At 43.6% G+C, this 17831-nt stretch overlaps 2 protein-coding genes and 1 long non-coding RNA gene across 3 annotated transcripts; 1 reads left to right on the top strand and 2 right to left on the bottom strand.

Annotated features, from left to right (window-relative positions):
* Positions 1-4972: 4972 nt before the first annotated feature.
* On the bottom strand, positions 4973-6859 carry LOC111255947. The gene is made up of 4 exons (XR_002676108.1): positions 6370-6859; positions 5777-5893; positions 5327-5400; positions 4973-5235 (listed from the first exon to the last, which is right to left on the bottom strand). It is a non-coding gene; the product is annotated as an uncharacterized LOC111255947 (long non-coding RNA).
* Positions 6860-12070: 5211 nt separating this feature from the next.
* On the top strand, positions 12071-15681 carry LOC101756759 (peptide chain release factor PrfB2, chloroplastic). The gene is made up of 8 exons (XM_012842557.2): positions 12071-12506; positions 12708-12920; positions 13036-13137; positions 13299-13436; positions 13622-13926; positions 14139-14292; positions 14724-14846; positions 15493-15681. The coding sequence occupies exons 1-8, from the start codon at positions 12150-12152 to the stop codon at positions 15517-15519; spliced, it is 1419 nt and encodes a 472-aa protein (XP_012698011.2). The 5' UTR covers positions 12071-12149; the 3' UTR covers positions 15520-15681.
* On the bottom strand, positions 15659-16995 carry LOC101774339 (probable glycosyltransferase 4). Its single transcript, XM_004986975.2, has one exon. The coding sequence runs from the start codon at positions 16993-16995 to the stop codon at positions 15691-15693; it is 1305 nt and encodes a 434-aa protein (XP_004987032.1). The 3' UTR covers positions 15659-15690.
* Positions 16996-17831: the final 836 nt, after the last annotated feature.

Here is a 17831-nt window from a genome sequence, read left to right as displayed (position 1 = left end):
CCTTCGTCTTTCTTTGAGTCGTCGGTTGTTCAGAGCTTTATCCAATTATTATCCATTAAGTCCAATTTCCTATGAAAATATAATATCCTCCAAAATATATTGCATATATGAAAATGGCTCATTTATTAAGTATGATCAATAGTTTATGCATTAAATTCAAATTATTAATGAAGGTAAATAGGAGTAAAAAGGTGTCAATAACGAGTGTCAAGCCTCGTAGTACTAATTTTATTTTAGTCTCAGTAGATAGCAACAAATGGACGCATGCAATTGTGCTCTTGTTTCTAGTAGTGGGTTGTACACCGTTTTTTTTATTTTGGGGAATCGACGAGCACCTTATATTATATTATGAGCTAGTGCATGAAAAGGAAAGTGTCTTTAATCAATCAAATAATCAGCTATCAAAGCAATTCATTCAATCAATTAATTTGATTCCCATAAGGAGCATCTACGTAAGGAAACGTTCGTTCGGAGGCCGTTGAAATCCAAAGGAAGGCAATTTAATTTTATTTTAAAAATATGCCTACCTACCAAAACAATATGTGTCGACATGGGAGATCAAAGAAAGAGGTGTGCGATGGGGTATGGTGAGCGGATAAGTAGTGCGGTAAAAAAAAACACCACCATTTGGCAGAAATCGCTAGTTTTCATATATCTACCTTCTATGTTCCTCCTCTCTCACCTACGTAGTGGACCCTTTATAAGGGGCGCAATGGATCTAATTTGGGTGGAAATTTCTTAATTATTATTCTCTTTGTATTATAGATATGTCCCATATTTGCAAAAAATACGAAAATGGGATAAAAAATGAAAACGGGATGTGGATTGGTTGAGAATGAGATGGGAAACGGGAGGGGTGTATCTTGACCGCATTCGCGGGATCCCATTTCATCCGGTTATTCACCTCGTTCTTAATCTATCCGGGATAGACCCAAATTCTATAGATCATAACGTCTCTATGTCCCTCGGCCCACATAAAGATGAAGACTTTTGATACTTGTTGCTAGCACACTGCTACTGTCATACTCAAATGTTTGCTGCTACCTTGTTAATGCTAGTTTGCAACCTTGATTGTTGCTAGCTGCATGCTATTGCAAAAGCATTATTAGCTTCACGAGATTTGAATATCATATGCTAGGACCAATGTTATCCTAAACGATAAATGCTAAATAACCGATCACATTCCATTAGATGTTATTTCTTTATTCGCACCACACGGTCAATTAAATGGGCTAAATGACTATTAAATGGAGTAAACAAGTGATTAAACGGACACGTCTATGCATCGTGTAGCGTTTACACTTCGTTAAACAGGCTTGTCGATGCTTCGTATCGTTGACCAGTAGCCATGTGGATTTCGGATGACCTAATTCTTAAAGATAAGGGTTTATATTGATTTGGTAAGGATTTATACCGGTTCAATTGGCATGCCCTACGCCCACTTTAATGGTGCGATTTTTATTCCTAATTCGCAAAACTCAAGTTTGTACTTTGCAGCAGGGGTTACAAAAGTGGAAGTGTAGTGCGTGGCGATCGAGTGGCAAGAGACCTTTAACGAATCCTAGCCGGCCCATATATACTGGGGCGACCAGGTTATAGTGTTCCAAAAAGGGGGGTCCCTCGCGTCAGCCCGATACTCCAAGTCCGACTGTCCCTGATCCCGCTCAATCAGTCCGGGCATGTCCCGTCAACATGATGTTGTGGTGCACCGCTCCGTTTATCGACTACGGGGTGATTGATACACCAAGCACCTGTCATAATAAATATAGATTAATTATAAAATTAATTACATAATAAATATAGATTAATTATAAAATTAATTGTATAAATGAAATCTAATTTGCAAGACGAATCTAGTAAGTCTAAATAGTTCATAATTTGGTAATGTGATGCTACAATAACCATTTGCTAATGATAAATTAATTAAACTTAATAGATTCATCTCGTAAATTAGCACAGGATTTTACAATTAATTTTATAATTAATTCATATTTAATTTTTCTAATTAGCATGAAATATACGACTTGCTTAAATTTAACTTCTAATATCAAACATGCTACGGCGCCCCGGACCCCGCGTGCATGCACGGGGCGGCGTCCGAAGCCTCAAGTCATAGTCGTCTGACGCCGTCGCTAGTGCGTGCCTCTCGGCTCTGGTTTTGTCGCTTGTCGTGTTGGCATGGGCGCACGTCCTCCTGCGCCCGACTGGTCGACACCTCCTACCCTGTCAAGGCTGTCCTATCGGACAGGTCTATCCGTAACCCTGCTCGAGGCCACCTTCGGCCTGGCCAGCCCATATCCTCTTCTCGGTCCACGAGACTGGCATATGATCTTCGGTCTGATCCGTTCGCCTTGGCACTCGAGTGCTCCCAGTCGAGGAATATGCTCGAGATCCCTCCAGAAGTGGATATTATCTAGAGACATGGTCCTGCCCGATGTCTTCTTAACCTGCTTGCTTTTCTTTATGGGCTAAATTAAACTTTAGTCCCCTTTAATCCCCCATTAATTCTAATGACTAAAAATTACTAAAGCAGTTGAATAAAGATTAAACTACCCCTAATTAATACCTGCTTCTGCTTTTTTCCCGCCCCCGACAACCAGCGCTCCCGCCATCCTCGCATCGCTCCCGCCACGTCTTGCCGCTGGCCTTCTCTACCTTGCCGCTAGCCTTCTCTGCCTTGCCCACGCTACTAGCCAGCTTTGCCAAAAATAAATTGTTCATTTATGCCAAATAATATTCATGGGATACACAAATCTCATTATTACAAACATAAGAGCTACGATCTATTAAAAAATTCATCGGCTATCCAATTCCGAAACTGATTCATATTTTGATCTTTGTCCTCATGTTGAGTAGTAGCTATATTTCCTTGAGACGGTGATGCTTCTAATGGTGGAACATAATTTTCATCATCATCCGCCATATCGAAGTGCTCATCCGCCATAGCACTCTTTCTAATGAAATTATAAAGTGCTATGCAAGCGATAATTATTTAGTTTTGCTTTGCCATCGGATAACTCGGTAAGTTTAGCAAAATCCGCCATTTCATCTTTAAAACTCCAAAAGACCGCTCGATGATATTTCGAAGTGACAAATGTGCATAATTGAAAAGCTCCTTTTTACCTCTTGGAAGTGATCCTTGTCGAAACTCCGGAAGATGATACATTGTACCCTTGTACGGTGAAAGATAACCCGATCGGTTTAGGTACCCAGAGTCCACAAGATAAAACTTCCCTGCACATTCATATTACTTTTGTTACTTACATGCAAAGGACCGCAACTATGTGAAAGAATAGACCATAGAACAGGGCAGTACCTTGAGGTGGATGTGGAAACTTGTCGCCATACTTGTTTAATGCATCTTTGAACACTCTCATATCATGAACTGAGCCAGGCCATCCCGCAACGACAAAAGTAAATCTCATATCGAGGAATTTTTGTGCTTTGGAGGAATTTTTGTGCTATATTCTTATAACCTCTGCTAGACATTGTCCCACCCAGGCAATTTCCTGCCTGAATTTGTTCAACATCAAGTTCACAGAATATATATATGTGTTGTCTTCGTTCCAATTTACCTTATCATAATGTTTCTATTACACAAAATGTAATTTCAGTTTAAGAGCTTTCAATTTAAACTAAACCTTTCAGATTCAAGAATCATTTGACACATATATGGAAGAAGTATCTATTTATTCCACACAAAGAAAATATGGATCTTACCAACTGGGAGCCGTTGTCATCTTCATCCTCGAGGTCATCGTGACCGCCAACATCCTCTGCAGGAGAGGTGTTGATCCCGGCAGACACTACTCCACAGACAACGCGATTAGCCACCAATCTCCCACGACCTCCACCTCCCATCCTAGTGCCGGATCCCAGTGGTGGGTCGCCAACGTGGAGGAGAGGAGCATGAACCTGGGGGCCGGATCCCAATGGCTGGGGGCCGGATCCCACTGGTTGGAGACCGGATCCTGCTCTAGTGTTGAGGGACCTATTGCAGCGACCACACGCAGCCTGGGATCTTCCACGGCCGGATCCACCCCCACCTCTGCTTGGTCGAGGAGGCTGGAATGCGCCGGATCTGCCGCCATCTCCGCTCGGTCCAAGATGAGGTAGCCCTTGGTCGCCGTGACCTTCTTCCCACTGCAGGTAACCGAGTACTCGTCGAGGAAGGGGAAACCCTCACCCTGGAGGTTGAGATCCAGGTTCTCCATGTGCACCCTTCCAGCCGAGAAGCTAGGGGCTGCAGGTACATACGGCGGCGTTTGGGAGAGAAGATCCAAGTCATCGTCGTCGGGGGTGGCGGTGGAAGCAGGGAAGGCGGGAGCCACCGAAGAAGAATCACCCTGAGAGAAGTAGTCCCGGTAGACGTTCCCGTGGCCGTCCATGGTGGATCCGGACTGGGTAGGAGCAGGCACGGCGGCAGAGGTGTGGGGAGGAGCGGGGGCGGTGGCGGCGTAGGGAGCAGTGGGGACGGTGGCGGGGAGGGCAGGGTGCGAGCGAGATGGGGAATGGATTGGGAGAGAGCGAGGGTAGAGGATTGGATCCGGAGGGGTACTGGGGGTGGGACGGGGCATTAATGAGGGGCAGATCTTGTCAATAGTCTCCTTTAGTCCCTTTTAGCAATCTCTTGGGGACTAAAAAGTTAAAGTTTAGGAACTAAAGTTTAGCCCATTTTAGTCACCATATTTGGCAGTTTATGAATTAAATGGGACTAAACTTTAATCACTTAAACTTTAGGAGCTCCAAACCAAACATGACCTTATTCAGCCTGACGGATCTGAGCCGAGTATACCGATACTCGTTAGGGCCAAATGGTCTTGTAGTAGGCGAACAATGGTTATGACTAAATGTGCATTGGATGGTCAGCAGCAGTAGCAACAATGTCTTTGTCATAAGATTTTGTTTGTGTAACTAGGTGAAGGCATGTGGCACACAAGTTTTGAACAAAATGATTATTATTTAAAAAACATTGTAAGAAATATAGATACATTGTTTAAACCACAAATTTTAGTAGCAAAATACATATCAAAGATGATGGAAAAACGTGCCAATACAATTTTTTTCTTACAATCATCGAGATAGAGAATGCTATAACAATTCATGCTTTTCCATTTGTGAGGCTAATGTAGCATCCAAGATAATCTCGTAGAACTTCATGTATGTTGCAGGCATATTGGTTCCCCTTTACGTTAGTAGGTGTATTAAAAAGCGCTTCCTCAGTTCACATGCATCCTGCACATACATCATGCAGATAGTTGTATAAAAAATAATTAGGGCCCTTGTCCTAATAATTATGTAGGGATGTGCTATGCAGAATACTCACCAGGCGAGTTAGTACTCGTAGCCTTTCACCATCCCATTCACGCATGAAAAGTAGAACATAATATCCAGTTTGTGCTATATAAAGAAGATCCTCATGAGTATAAGAACGTTACCTATCTATTTTTATTTGAACACCATTTGGGATTGTATGATCCCATAGATAAACACTCTTATTCCACCGGTATTCAATTTTCATGATAGTTCCAAGGATAGTGGAAACACGTTGAATTTCATATAAATATTTTCGTAGTGGCTCCTTACTGTACGAATGATTTATAGGAACTGGGTCTAGTATAGAGACAAGACAACTTTGGCCTTTAGGTCTAGTACAAACAAGCATGAATGTTCCAGTAATGGAATCTGAGCATGGAATAAGAATTTGCAATCGAAACGTAGGCATTAGGATGGGAGAAAATATTCTCTAAAAATATACAAAGGTAAGGATTATTACCTATCTGCACTTTGAGACATCGTAGTTTCTCCAAGGCCAGCTAATAACCAATTTTGCTAACTGTTGAGTATTGAGCTTCGCACGAAACTTACTGCCCCTTGAGAACTGATAAGCATCCTATAATAAAATGTTATTAAAGCCTATAAACATGACGACAAGAGTGACTACATGATATTAAAAAATACTCACGCAAAACTTCAAGTCCATGTAGTGTTTTGGCACAATTCTTTTAGTTCCTTTCAACATCTAGAGTTCTTCACAGGCAAGTTTCCGTACAGCTAAGTTGAAACAATCTACATCCATTTTATGGCCAGTCTTTAATGTTTCTTGTATTTTCTTGAGAGTTAAGGCAATCTGGTAAGGTTTGTTGCTTAGCACCCATTCTTTCCTGTAAAAAGATTGCTTTCATATACAAGTGTGGCAACATAAAACAAATGATCCTTTTAATGATAATTAAAAATGTACGTACGTATAGGACAACTATGGTTTATTGATTCAGTCGATTGCTTTGAGTAATATGGGGTCCGAAACTAATTAACAGTTCGTTTCTGACATATCTGAACAGCTTGATGAGAGCGGATTTGAAGACTTACATTGCATCTGGTGAGATGAGCGCCCGCCGAGCCGTAGCAAGCTGCCCCTGAGGCTTGCGGGTTCGTGTCCACCAGCACGACGAGTGGGTCCGTGGCGAGCTGTTCTCCTTCTTCGATCCGCTTCGGCCCCGTGTCGTTGTTGTCGTCGGCCGCCGCCACGATCGGCTTCGGCCGCTGCTTGTCTTCGTCCGCATCGGTCCTCTGAGGCTCGCGCTGGTCGACTGCCATCTCGTCCGAGGCGCAAATGGCCGACGTGCTCCCCACCGCCAGTGGCGTTGCTCTACATCAGCTCCTGAGGCAGCGTGGAGGTTGTGTCGTTTTCATGAGTAGAGGAGGCTTCGTGCATGGGGGCTTGAGCTGTCGGAGCAAGCCGTGCGGGCGACGGTAAGCTCCTGGGCTGGTGGAGGGCGAGGGCGAGCAGTTACCGGTGGTGGGCAAGTCACAAGCACGGGGAGGAGAACAGGCCGTCGCTATCCTGCCTGGGGGAGTGGAGGCGTCGCGCTAGGCTAGAGAGTCAAAAGGCGTCCCTTGTTTTGTTGCCGAACGAATAGCTGCCGACGGAACGGCCGAATGGAGGTCTATGCGTGCTGCCATCTCGGACCAAGAACGCGAACAAGGCCTCATTGCTCACGTAGTTTGAAATGTTGAGCCGACTGCTCTCTCTTTGGTCTTTGCAATTATGTGATCATCAAATTGCACAGCATGGTGATTGCCCTGATTTTCTCCATACAAATTTACCATTAATGTTCTCGCGTTGCGGTGCTTTCCTAGATGCTTTGGTGCCCATGTAAATTATACTCATCATGCCACCTGATAATTTTCTTGTCAATTAGAAATTACATGTTAGTTCTTTGTAAGCATATGTCAATTACTTGCAGGTGGTACGGTCATCTAGCTAGCAGGTGGTTGTCCACACTACCGGAACAGTAGATATGCCGAGTGCTTTATGTCAGGCACTCGGCAAACACGCCGTTTGCTGAGTGTCTGTGCCTATACACTCGGCATACACCCTAGTTGCCGAATGTCAGAGAAAACACTCGACAAACATCCAGACGTCACTCGGTAAAGATTTGACACTCGGTAACTCTCAGCACGTGACTGGCACGTGCGCCGTCCGTCAGGGGGCGTGCTGGCCGTTAGAATTTTGCCGAGTGTCCGTTATCGACACTCGGCAAACTAATAGGTTGCCGAGTGTTTTCTATCGACACTCGGCAAAAGTATTAGTTTGCCGAGTGTTATCTTTGGACACTCGGCAAAAGTACTTGTTTGCCGAGTGTTTTTTAAGGCACTCGGCAAAGATAAAACTTTTTTTCACCTCTGCCCTCCACGCTTTTTCTACTCCCCACGTACGATATTTAGTATTGCATGTTAAAAGTTGGTCTATTTCTTCGTCTGTTTGCTATATTTAATGAATTAATTTCATTTAGAGAAATTTGTTGATTTAAGTCAAATTTTAATTGCAAGTGATTGAAATAATGGAATAAAATCAATGGAAAAATCATATTCATGTTATTGAATCCGGATTGAGGTCTCATCCAGGAAATGAAAAGAAATTTTGAACATTTTGTTCAGAAAACACGACCATGAACGTGTGGTCGAATGGTTTTTAAATTCTAAAAAAAGCAAACGAAGTCTGAAAATCACAAGATTTGTCAAGATGTCATGATATCATACATGGAGACTGTGGTAAAAATTTGAGAAGATTTCCCGTAGTGCCACTGATTACTGAGTCACTCATTCTTATTATTGATTGTTGCTCACTGAAGTATTGCTAGCTGCTACTCAGGCTGTATTATACTGAGTAGTGAATTTTCCAATCATACGTGAAAACCTGTTCGGTACAGGACTGAATAGTACTTGGTAGTTAGAACTTTTTATTTAAACACATCATCATGCTGATTATTTCCTCTTGATTCTCCAATTCTAGCATAAGGTGATGCTGATTACATATACATGGCAAAACATATAGAATTATCTAATCTACTCCCTCCGTCCCGCAAAGAGTGTCCTTTTGGTTCTGTCCTAAGTCAAACCATCTTATGTTAGATCAAGTTTATGTAAAAATATAACAATGCTTTTGATGTCTAACAAGTTTCATTAGATTCATTATGAAATATATTTTCATAGCATACAGATTTAGTGTTATAAATATTGATACTCTTCATTGTAAATTTGATCAAACTTAAAACAGTTTGACTTAGGGCAACCTAAAAGGATACTCTTTGCAGGATGGAGGGAGTAAGTAATAAGTTAAGCCTCAGGAAGCCAGACAATTGTCATCACAAGTAAATCTGACGATAATTCTATATGTAAATCTAATCTTCATAGGCTTCTACTGCAATATCCGTGTCATCTAATATGTGATGCTTGAAAGGATAAATGAGTCTAAACTTGCATAAATGCTTAAAAGTTCAAATGGTTCAAAAGACCAAGAGAAATCTTCAATGAAGAAATTTCAAGAAGCAAGGTCTAGTACCATCAGGAAAGAATTGCCTTCTCATTCATAGCACAAGCACCATGTCAGAAGGTGTCCTAAGTTTGTTTCAAAGTTTTGCATCATTTAGATCCCTAGAACTTTAGAAGAAATAATAAAAAACAAATTCAAATGCGATTGAATTTATGTGGCCTTTGAAGGTTTGGATTGGCGCAAAAAAACGCCACTAGTCAGGATATAATAACCACAAGAAAAGCATGTCGCATCCAAACCATTATACCGAGAGAAACAAAATAATCCTCCAGAATAGGTAAGAAATAAGGTTTTATTCTAGGTATTACAAAGGCTTTGATGAACACTTTCCAATAAGCTTAGTCACCCCAGCAAAGAAGTTTAAGATATTCAACACTAACAACATGTAAGAAGCTGAGTCACTTGAGAAATAAGGACTACACAAGAAATAAGAACATCACTTATGGGTAGTACACCACTTCAGACCATCCTCCTGGACATCACAGATTACAAAAACTTCCATAAGTACTACCCAAAAAACTTAGTCACTCCGAGCCCAACCTAAAATATCCTAAGAACATATGCTCCAAGCTGCCTAAAACATTACTAATGACAATCCTTATTGAAGTTTCAAAAGAGACACCTTAGCAAAAGACAGGCACTCCAAGCTCTGCCCAAAATAACCGGAGTGAATAGATTCTCAATTCTAAACACCTAAAGCATCACAAAAGATAGTCTTCATGTGCCAAGTATTCTTTTGCCAAGAGTACATTTCTTCATCTACATTTGACTCATGGAGAGGATGGCGCACTCAGCTCATTGTTGATTCTACACAGAATTATTTGCATAAAATTAGTATAGCAAATAAAACAAATCTCAATATACCTAAAATCAAATTTACAATTACCTTTTTCTTAACTCGCTGGCCACTGCAATATCCGGACCAAAATAGATCCTACTAAAGTCAGTTGTATGGAGGCTGTGATTTGATTAAAAGAGGACAAAAATATTGTATGTTAAACATAGATTGATTTCTTGCATCGTATAGAATAACTTATATGATAACAACATTTGTGAATCGCTCTTAGGGCATAATGTTGTGGCAACAACAATAGCACGCTCATTAGCGCATTTCTTCAAGGCACTTAGATTAGCAATCAATATATTATCCCATACAACCAGTGTAATGATATTGTAGCTAAAAAAGCAATCAGGTTTTTTAGAAGAACTTTAAGAAATTGAATTTTGATATGCTAATACTAAACTTTGTAGTCACTGTATGTATATATATGTACAGACCTTCAATCCATAAGAATAATATTTATTGTTGATATGTTTCGGTTGTAAAATATGTCTATAGAAAACCTAATATGACTTACGTACATAGCCATGCCAATAACATCTAGAACGAAGAGATAAATGGTTATTAAAACTTTTGTTAACCTCAGCCAATAACATCTGCCATATGCTAAATTTAGGTGCACTCACCAACACTATCAAAGGCGTGCTCCCAAAACCTATCAAAAGTCATAAACAATGAAGAACGAGGGATGCATTGCTCATTCACATTTGTCATCTCACTAAGTACAGTAACCGAAGTTAAACGACACGAAGGGACTGTCAGCTAGCAGAAACTCCTTATTTCTCTGAGCTGATTCTACAGACATGCGCCACATATAATAGGACTTCTCCTCAATAAGTAAAGGCTCTAAATATTCCATCTCGTTATCCTTTATAATATCATCATTTTCTTACCCTATTCCAAACAAAATGAGATATTTTAACAATGTAATATCTTCTTAAATAACTTTTTATGTGCAACAACAAGAATTAAATATGCATTTAAGTTGTACCTTCTGATTGTTGAACAAAACAATGTAGAGCCTCTTTCTATCAGAAGTGAACACCTCCACATTGAATTTCTGGAACAATCGGATACACAAACCCCACCGGGTGTAAGGATGCACATCCTCTGACATTGTGATGCGTGGTGCTTTAACTCTTGTGCGCTTAGGGAAACGTGGTCGTTTCATCCCATCCAGCCCACCTAGTTCACCAAGTCCGCTGCTCAAACCAAAGTACCAAACCAAAAATCAAATATCGCTGAAAGAACAAACTAATAGCAATTAAATCAAATATCGCTGAAAGAACAAACTAATAGCAATTAAATCAAATATCGTTGAAAGAATAAACTAATAGCAATTAGCAGGGCTTCTGAAGTAAATATTGTATACTAAGCTAGCCATACTGATAAATAGGTCTATAAAATTTTTTTAGAGGAATGTGTGATTCACAAAGAATCCACTTTTAGTATTCACAATGATCATTCCTTTTGGTCTATGCCACCATAAATCGTTGCTAAAGTATTTGATAAGTGTGGACCAACTAACATTTGGGAAATAGATAAGTAGCATAAGCAAGACAAGTTGCACCACAATATACACACCACACACATAGAAATTCTTTTATGCAGAAATTAGTTATGCCTTTTGTTCATTTGTGTATCACTGCTCATCACAATCACCAATATATAAGTAGGCTAAGCAAAACAACGAAACCGAAACCGTGGTTATCAGATATACTGTAAGTTTGAACAAATGGTATGGATCATTTAAATTCCCTAAAAATTGAATCTAAAACATTAGGCAAGGGCATCACCTTGATGTTTCAAACATGAGCTCCGCAGAACTGTACACCTTATAGCTCTACAGCATCAAACATTGTCTATTTTCAGTAGCAGGCCAAGCAAAATAATGGAATCGAAACCTAAAATTTGGAAGAGGAGCGTACCTTTGCTAATATGCAGGTTCCTGAGTTGAGACTTCTCTACCCAACACGCACGTATATATAGCAAGAGGAAGCGGGCATCAGGAAAATTTGAAGTACGAGCTCTGTATTAACGTGTCATTCTGGTAAACTCTTGAATTACCATACATTGCCTTCATATTCGTTTGTTTCTGTATCTATATTCAGATCCCACTATCATTTTCGATGGAAAAAAAATACAAAAACGTATATAGAAGTGGATTTTCTCGCATGTTCCCGTTTATTTACCAAACAATCAAGCACCTATACTTATAAACTCATAAGTATAAAAAATCTTATATTTTATAAATTATTTTAAAAACACGTATACATCGCAATTGCACTCTAATACTCCTAACTCGTATGAACTCCAATAAATAACCGCTCAAAAGTGCGAAAACACCTTCCTCTTCGGTACGCCTTCAAAGCATCAAAGCGCACTTCAAAAGACTAACCTTTGCACAGCCTTCCCCCTCACGGCCTCACCGGCGTCGATCTGTCCAACCATCGTAGTTCGTAGCAGACGAAAATGGCTTCCCGCCTCCTAACCAGATCAGCGGCGGCGCGCCTCCTCTCCCACCTCCGCCGCAGGACGCCAGACCCTACCCATCCCCTCCTCATCTATGGCGCTGCCTTGGCGTCCCTCCTGGGGCCCATCGGTGACCTCCCCGCCGCCGCCGACTCAGCCCTCCTTCGCTACCCGGCGCGGTGGTTCTCCTCTTCGTCCACGGCGGCGGTGACGAAGGCACCGATGACGGCGGACGGCCTTACGGTGGACTCCATTGCCGGTAAGGGGTGGACGATCCTCCCCGAGGCCGAGAGCGACTGGCGCAGCCACGCCGCGGCCGTCGCGCAGTCCATCAAGCTCATTAAGAAGCGCCTCAAGGTTCAATTCTCACATGGCACCCCGTACTTTGTGCTTTTCCGTAGGCTGAGTTGGTGAATTGCCAAGTGTTGTGACGGCAGGATATGCATCTTAGGTACTTATTCTTTTAAGCATATGAACGAACATCTTAAGTGCGGTGTGTGTTTATGCTCGCTTGACTAGTTCATTCTGTTTTAATCGGGTTTTTTTTTATTTGTACAGTGGGGATGGATACTTGAGAGAACGAAGCAACTGGCTGTGGTGTTGGAGAGGCCAGACCTCTGGGATGATCCAGTTTTCGCTGGGAGGGTTAGCCGTGAGCACGGTGAGCTCATGGGCAAGATTAAGTCAGTGAACCAGTTTGAGCAGGAATTAATTGAACACATTGAGATGTTAAGGCTTGCACGTGAAGAAAATGATAATGAACTTGAGACAGTGAGTGCAGTGCTTCATTACATGCTACAAGCTAGAAACACAGCACAGATATGTTCCATTCATTGTCCAAACCACCTATTTTTGTTTCATCCGTCACTTCAAATGTGTCATGCAGGAAAGCATGAGTGCTTTAGCTGATATGAGAAGAAGTGCAAAGGAGAAAGAACTCAATGCGATACTTTCTGGAGAAAATGATTCCTGCTCTTGCTTCATTGAGGTTTATTTAGTGCACCATCTTACTCCCTTCGTTTCATTATGTTTATAAGAATTTTCAGCGAACTGACCTATCTGGAGCTCTTGTACTTGAAGCACGAATCCTCCTTCTATGCTTTTCCAAAGAGGTTTTCAGGGGGTGATTCCTTATGGTGATGGTTTCAGGTTCAGGCTGGGGCTGGTGGCACTGAGAGCATGGACTGGGCTGCAATGGTCATGAACATGTATAGATCATGGGCTCAGCGACGAGGATATACAGTCACTGTGGTAGAAGAAATGCCTGGTGAAATAGCAGGAATCAAGGTTTACTTCTCGATACCTATTGCTGAATAAACGACTTATTCATAAAGGCCTTTTTGCTATTTATATCTTTTGCTTGAAATGTATCCCATCTGGGCATACATTTTGCCCTCTTCCGAGGCAGTTACTTTCTTATTAAATTATTATTTAGGGAAAAAGTGCTCATATTAAACAGCTGTTATTTCCAGAGGGCCACTATCAAAGTTGACGGTGAATATGCATTTGGATACGCCAAAGCTGAAGTAGGAGTTCATAGATTAGTGCGAATTTCTCCATTTGACAGTGGAAAGCGGCGGCACACTTCCTTTGCTGCTGTTGCTGTGATCCCTATTCTTGGTGCTGCCTCTAGCCGATACCAGATAAAAGACTCTGATCTTCGGATAGAACGTTTCCGTTCTGGTGGTCCTGGTGGCCAGCATGCCAACACTACAGAAAGTGCCATTCGAATTGTGCACGTTCCAACTGGTATAACTGCAACATGTCAAAATGAAAGGTAAATTTGACGTCTCTCCTTTGGATTTCAAACCCTTATTCATTTCTCATCAGGGCATTGAATTGTTAATCTATGCAGCATAAGTGCAATGGTTTATTTCCCCTTAATTGATGGGTGATTCCTTATCAAACAGAAATGACATTTTGGCTATTTCTTGGTTTCATGTTTATAAACATAATTGTTGAAAAGAGTGTACTTCTTGAGAAATGCAGATCACAACACATGAACAAGGCATCAGCGATGGCGGTGCTCCAATCTCGTCTGGACCAGCTTGAGATTGCCCGCCAAGCACAGATGAATGCTGAGCACACACAATCACTCAACGAAATCAGCTGGGGCAACCAAATAAGATCTTATGTTCTCCATGTAAGATTTCCATTTTGAGAGTATCAGGTTAAACTAACAAGTCTAGCAATGATAAAACTGTGACATCTCAAGAGCATTACCTGTGTTCACAGCGTTTCCTCTGAGCTACTAGTCTATAAAGTCAATCTTCCTATTTCTATTTTGTTTGCATACTGATCTCAGGATTTTTGAAAATCTAAAAAGAAGCAGCAAACTAGCGATTACTTTCCCTTCATGGCTACACTAGTTACATGTTGTGATCTATATTCTCTTTCACAATCTTTCTATTGCAGCTTTAAAATAAGAGAAGGCAAACATTTATATTTTTCTTAGCTAACCAGATTGCGAAATGAGCTATTAAGCGTAAACTTAATTTCAGAATTAATTCTGCAACCAGACTTGTTAGTTTTAATAGTTTTAGTAAAAAGATTGATCTCCTTGCTTTTTGGCAGCCATACCGTATGGTCAAAGATCTCCGGACGAACTATGAAGTATCAGACCCTGATTCAGTCCTAGAAGGAGACCTTGATGAGTTCATCTTGAATTATTTGTCTTCATCACTGGATGAAGCTGATGTAAGTGCCTGACAGAAATCATGCTTACCATTTTTCACGAGCACCAACCTACTGAATCGATTGCCTTCAAAACAATACAAATGAGACACTGTCCAAGTGATAGCAAGTTGAGATACTGCTTCAATCTTTAATACACCGATTGATACAATGGGAGCTCAGATGCTGAAAAGATTAAGGTGCAGGATAGTACGCCGGTTGCAAGTGCAAAAGTTAGGATGAATACTATAGAGTTTAGCTATGTAGTTAGGGTCTTAGAGAAGGCAGTACAATGAACACATTTGCTTCATGGCTAGTGTGTAGTTCCCTTTTCACTATACGTCCGTTTCCGTTGGTGATGGGTATTGTAAACGGTCATCTCTAGTCGATGTAGCACATCTTTACCGTAGTGAGTAGTGACACTGACACCCAATCAGATTGATGTGGTGTATGAATAATTGATATATTTCTTCAGTTCCTTGCTACAGAGTACGGTTCTATTTCCTGAACTTTATGTTTGAAAATCCAACAAAAGTTATGATGTACCCTCAAGCTGCGAAATAATCTGCCAAATACATATGCATGCGTGCAGCTTATGTCCAGTTGTGCATTGAAATTTGATGGTGACCGACTTTTGTTTTCTCATTTAGTTTCTTTGTTTTATTCTTAGGGAACAACTCTGTTAGATGGTGATTAGCTTTAGCTAATACTGTAATGAGCAGGAAGATTTGCATGAGGCACTGACTACCGATACAATCACAGAAGCTGCAAAACTTGTGCCTACCAATGAAGAGTTGAAATACGTGTGTGACATAAAGAAAGATATTCCCCTTTAACAAGCTCATTGATCAAACCCCAACTTGATAAGTCACAATTTGGCAGCCATGAACGTCGGGTGCAAGAGCCGTCCGAGCTCGACGTCGTCCGCGTCCAGCGGCCCGCCGGTGTCGTTCCGGACGCGCCGCACGGCGGTGGTGTTGAGCGACTCGTGCCCGAACCCGTACAGGTTCAGTATCTGGTCGTCGGCGAAGTTGAGCGCGCGCTCCATGCCGCGCCGGCACCGCTCGGCGTCGTAGCTGGAGTCGCCGCCGCCGCACGGCTTGCACCCGACGAAGTGCGTCACCAGTGGCACCGGCTCGCCGCCGGGCCGCCGCATCTCCTCGTACTTGTCCACGATCCCCGCCCAGAAGCCGTGCAGGCTGTACGTGTTCTCGAGGAGCGTCTTGCCGCCCCACCTGCCGCGCTCCGTCACGAGCAGGTAGACGAGCGCCGACTGGTCGCAGGCCTCGTACGGCCCGCGGTCGGAGAGCGTCTCGGCGATGAGCTTTCCGTACATCTCGCGCACGGGGCCGCGCGGCCCCATGCGCGCCCACGCGTCGAGCAGGTCGAGCGACCACCGGCAGTTGCGGATGATGAAGCTGCCGGCGTTGATGCCGAGCCAGCTCCTGTCGCCGTACACCTTGTCGTCCCAGCCCGGGACCACGAGGTTGTGGCGCGCGTACCTGCCCCACGGCGGCTCGGACAGCATGTCGGTGAGCATCAGGTCGGAGTCCATCCACCATAGGAACTCCGTCTCCGGGTGCGCGAGCATCAGCGACCGCAGCAGCGGCAGCTTGGTCCAGAACCCCGTCAGCTCGGCGTCGAGCACGGAGGTGCTGTAGAAGATGTCGAAGCCGTGGACGCGGCAGTAATCCACCTTGTTCTTGAACGCGCGGAGCAGCAGGTGGTCGCCGTCCGGGGCGCTGCACCGGCGCGGGGACGACCCGGAGACCACGAGCACACGGGGCCTCCCCAGAGCGACGAAGGCCGGGAACCGCGGGTTGTCGCGGAGCCATTTGTCTCGGCGCTCGTCGTAGTCCGACACGGCCGGGCCGAGGGAGAGCGGCGGGTCCATCAGCTGGCGTGGCGGCGGAGGCGGGCTTTGCTTCTCGTCACCGTCGACACCCAAATGCGGAGGCGGTGGTGACGGTGACGCTGGCGGCTGATTTGTACGTACGCTGGTTGTGGGAGCGCCGCCGCAGCGGTCGTACTCGATGCGGATGCGAGGGAGGGCCACGCCGGTCGACATGAAGAAGAAGATGGCGCACGGCGCCCCGAGCAAGAATAGGACGAGGATGACAATGAGGCGGAGCGGACGATGCTGCCAAGCTCGCCGGTCGGCCTTTTCCGACATGGTAGACGGTGGAAGGATGCTATACCCCTGCAGCTGCAGGTAGCTTGCTGTTGCTGGTATGATGCTGCGGTGGACGAGTCAGATGCTGCGGTGGACAGAAAAATAGTGCACGCCGGCTGGAGTTGGAATCCACGTAAATGTCGGCAACGGGAGGACGATGCTATTTGACATTTTCGACTGCCTTGCTAATTGCACCCTGGGAAGAATAACCGATGCACATGGGCAGTTAAAAAGCCACAGAATCCTATGATGCATCAAGATTTGGAACTTGAACTTCCGGAAGATATCATCTTCACGGTAGTAATTTAATCTTGCCGTGATGCTGTCTGTCGCCGTTCTCCGTTCTCCGCATCTGCTCTCTACTGACTGACTGTAAACTTGGCTTCGTGACTTTTGAGTGCTTCGGATTGGTGACGGGCCGCGGGGTGGCGCCTAGGCTGGGCCCATGAGGAAGGAGCGGAGTCGTGTAGGCGTGGGCCCTGAGAACCGGTGAGCTTGTCCACAAGGTCTTGGGCTAGACGCAAAACCTTGGGCTGGACCAAAGCTCGCTGATCCACTTTAACTTGAGGAAAACAAACCAAGACACTGTCCAAGCGACAGTTGAAGTAAGGAGAGGAGTTATACCGATTGAGGCAAGCAATGAGAATATCAATCTGTTAAGGTTAGCCCCTTCTATCACTGCCCTTGTGGTCCGGCTGCCGCCTATCAGCGAGGTCGGGCTGCGTGGGTTCAGGATTATCCGGATCTCTGTATGTGACACCGGAGCAGAGGAGGAAAACACCCCTTGAATCATCGGCTGAAGAAATGATTTTTGCGTACAAAATAAAAGACAAGCC

Source organism: Setaria italica, chromosome IX (assembly GCF_000263155.2).
Source record: "Setaria italica strain Yugu1 chromosome IX, Setaria_italica_v2.0, whole genome shotgun sequence".
Taxonomy (NCBI): domain Eukaryota; kingdom Viridiplantae; phylum Streptophyta; class Magnoliopsida; order Poales; family Poaceae; genus Setaria; species Setaria italica.
The sequence above is the reverse complement of the archived record's forward strand: the minus strand, read 5'-3'. Positions and strand labels throughout refer to the sequence as shown.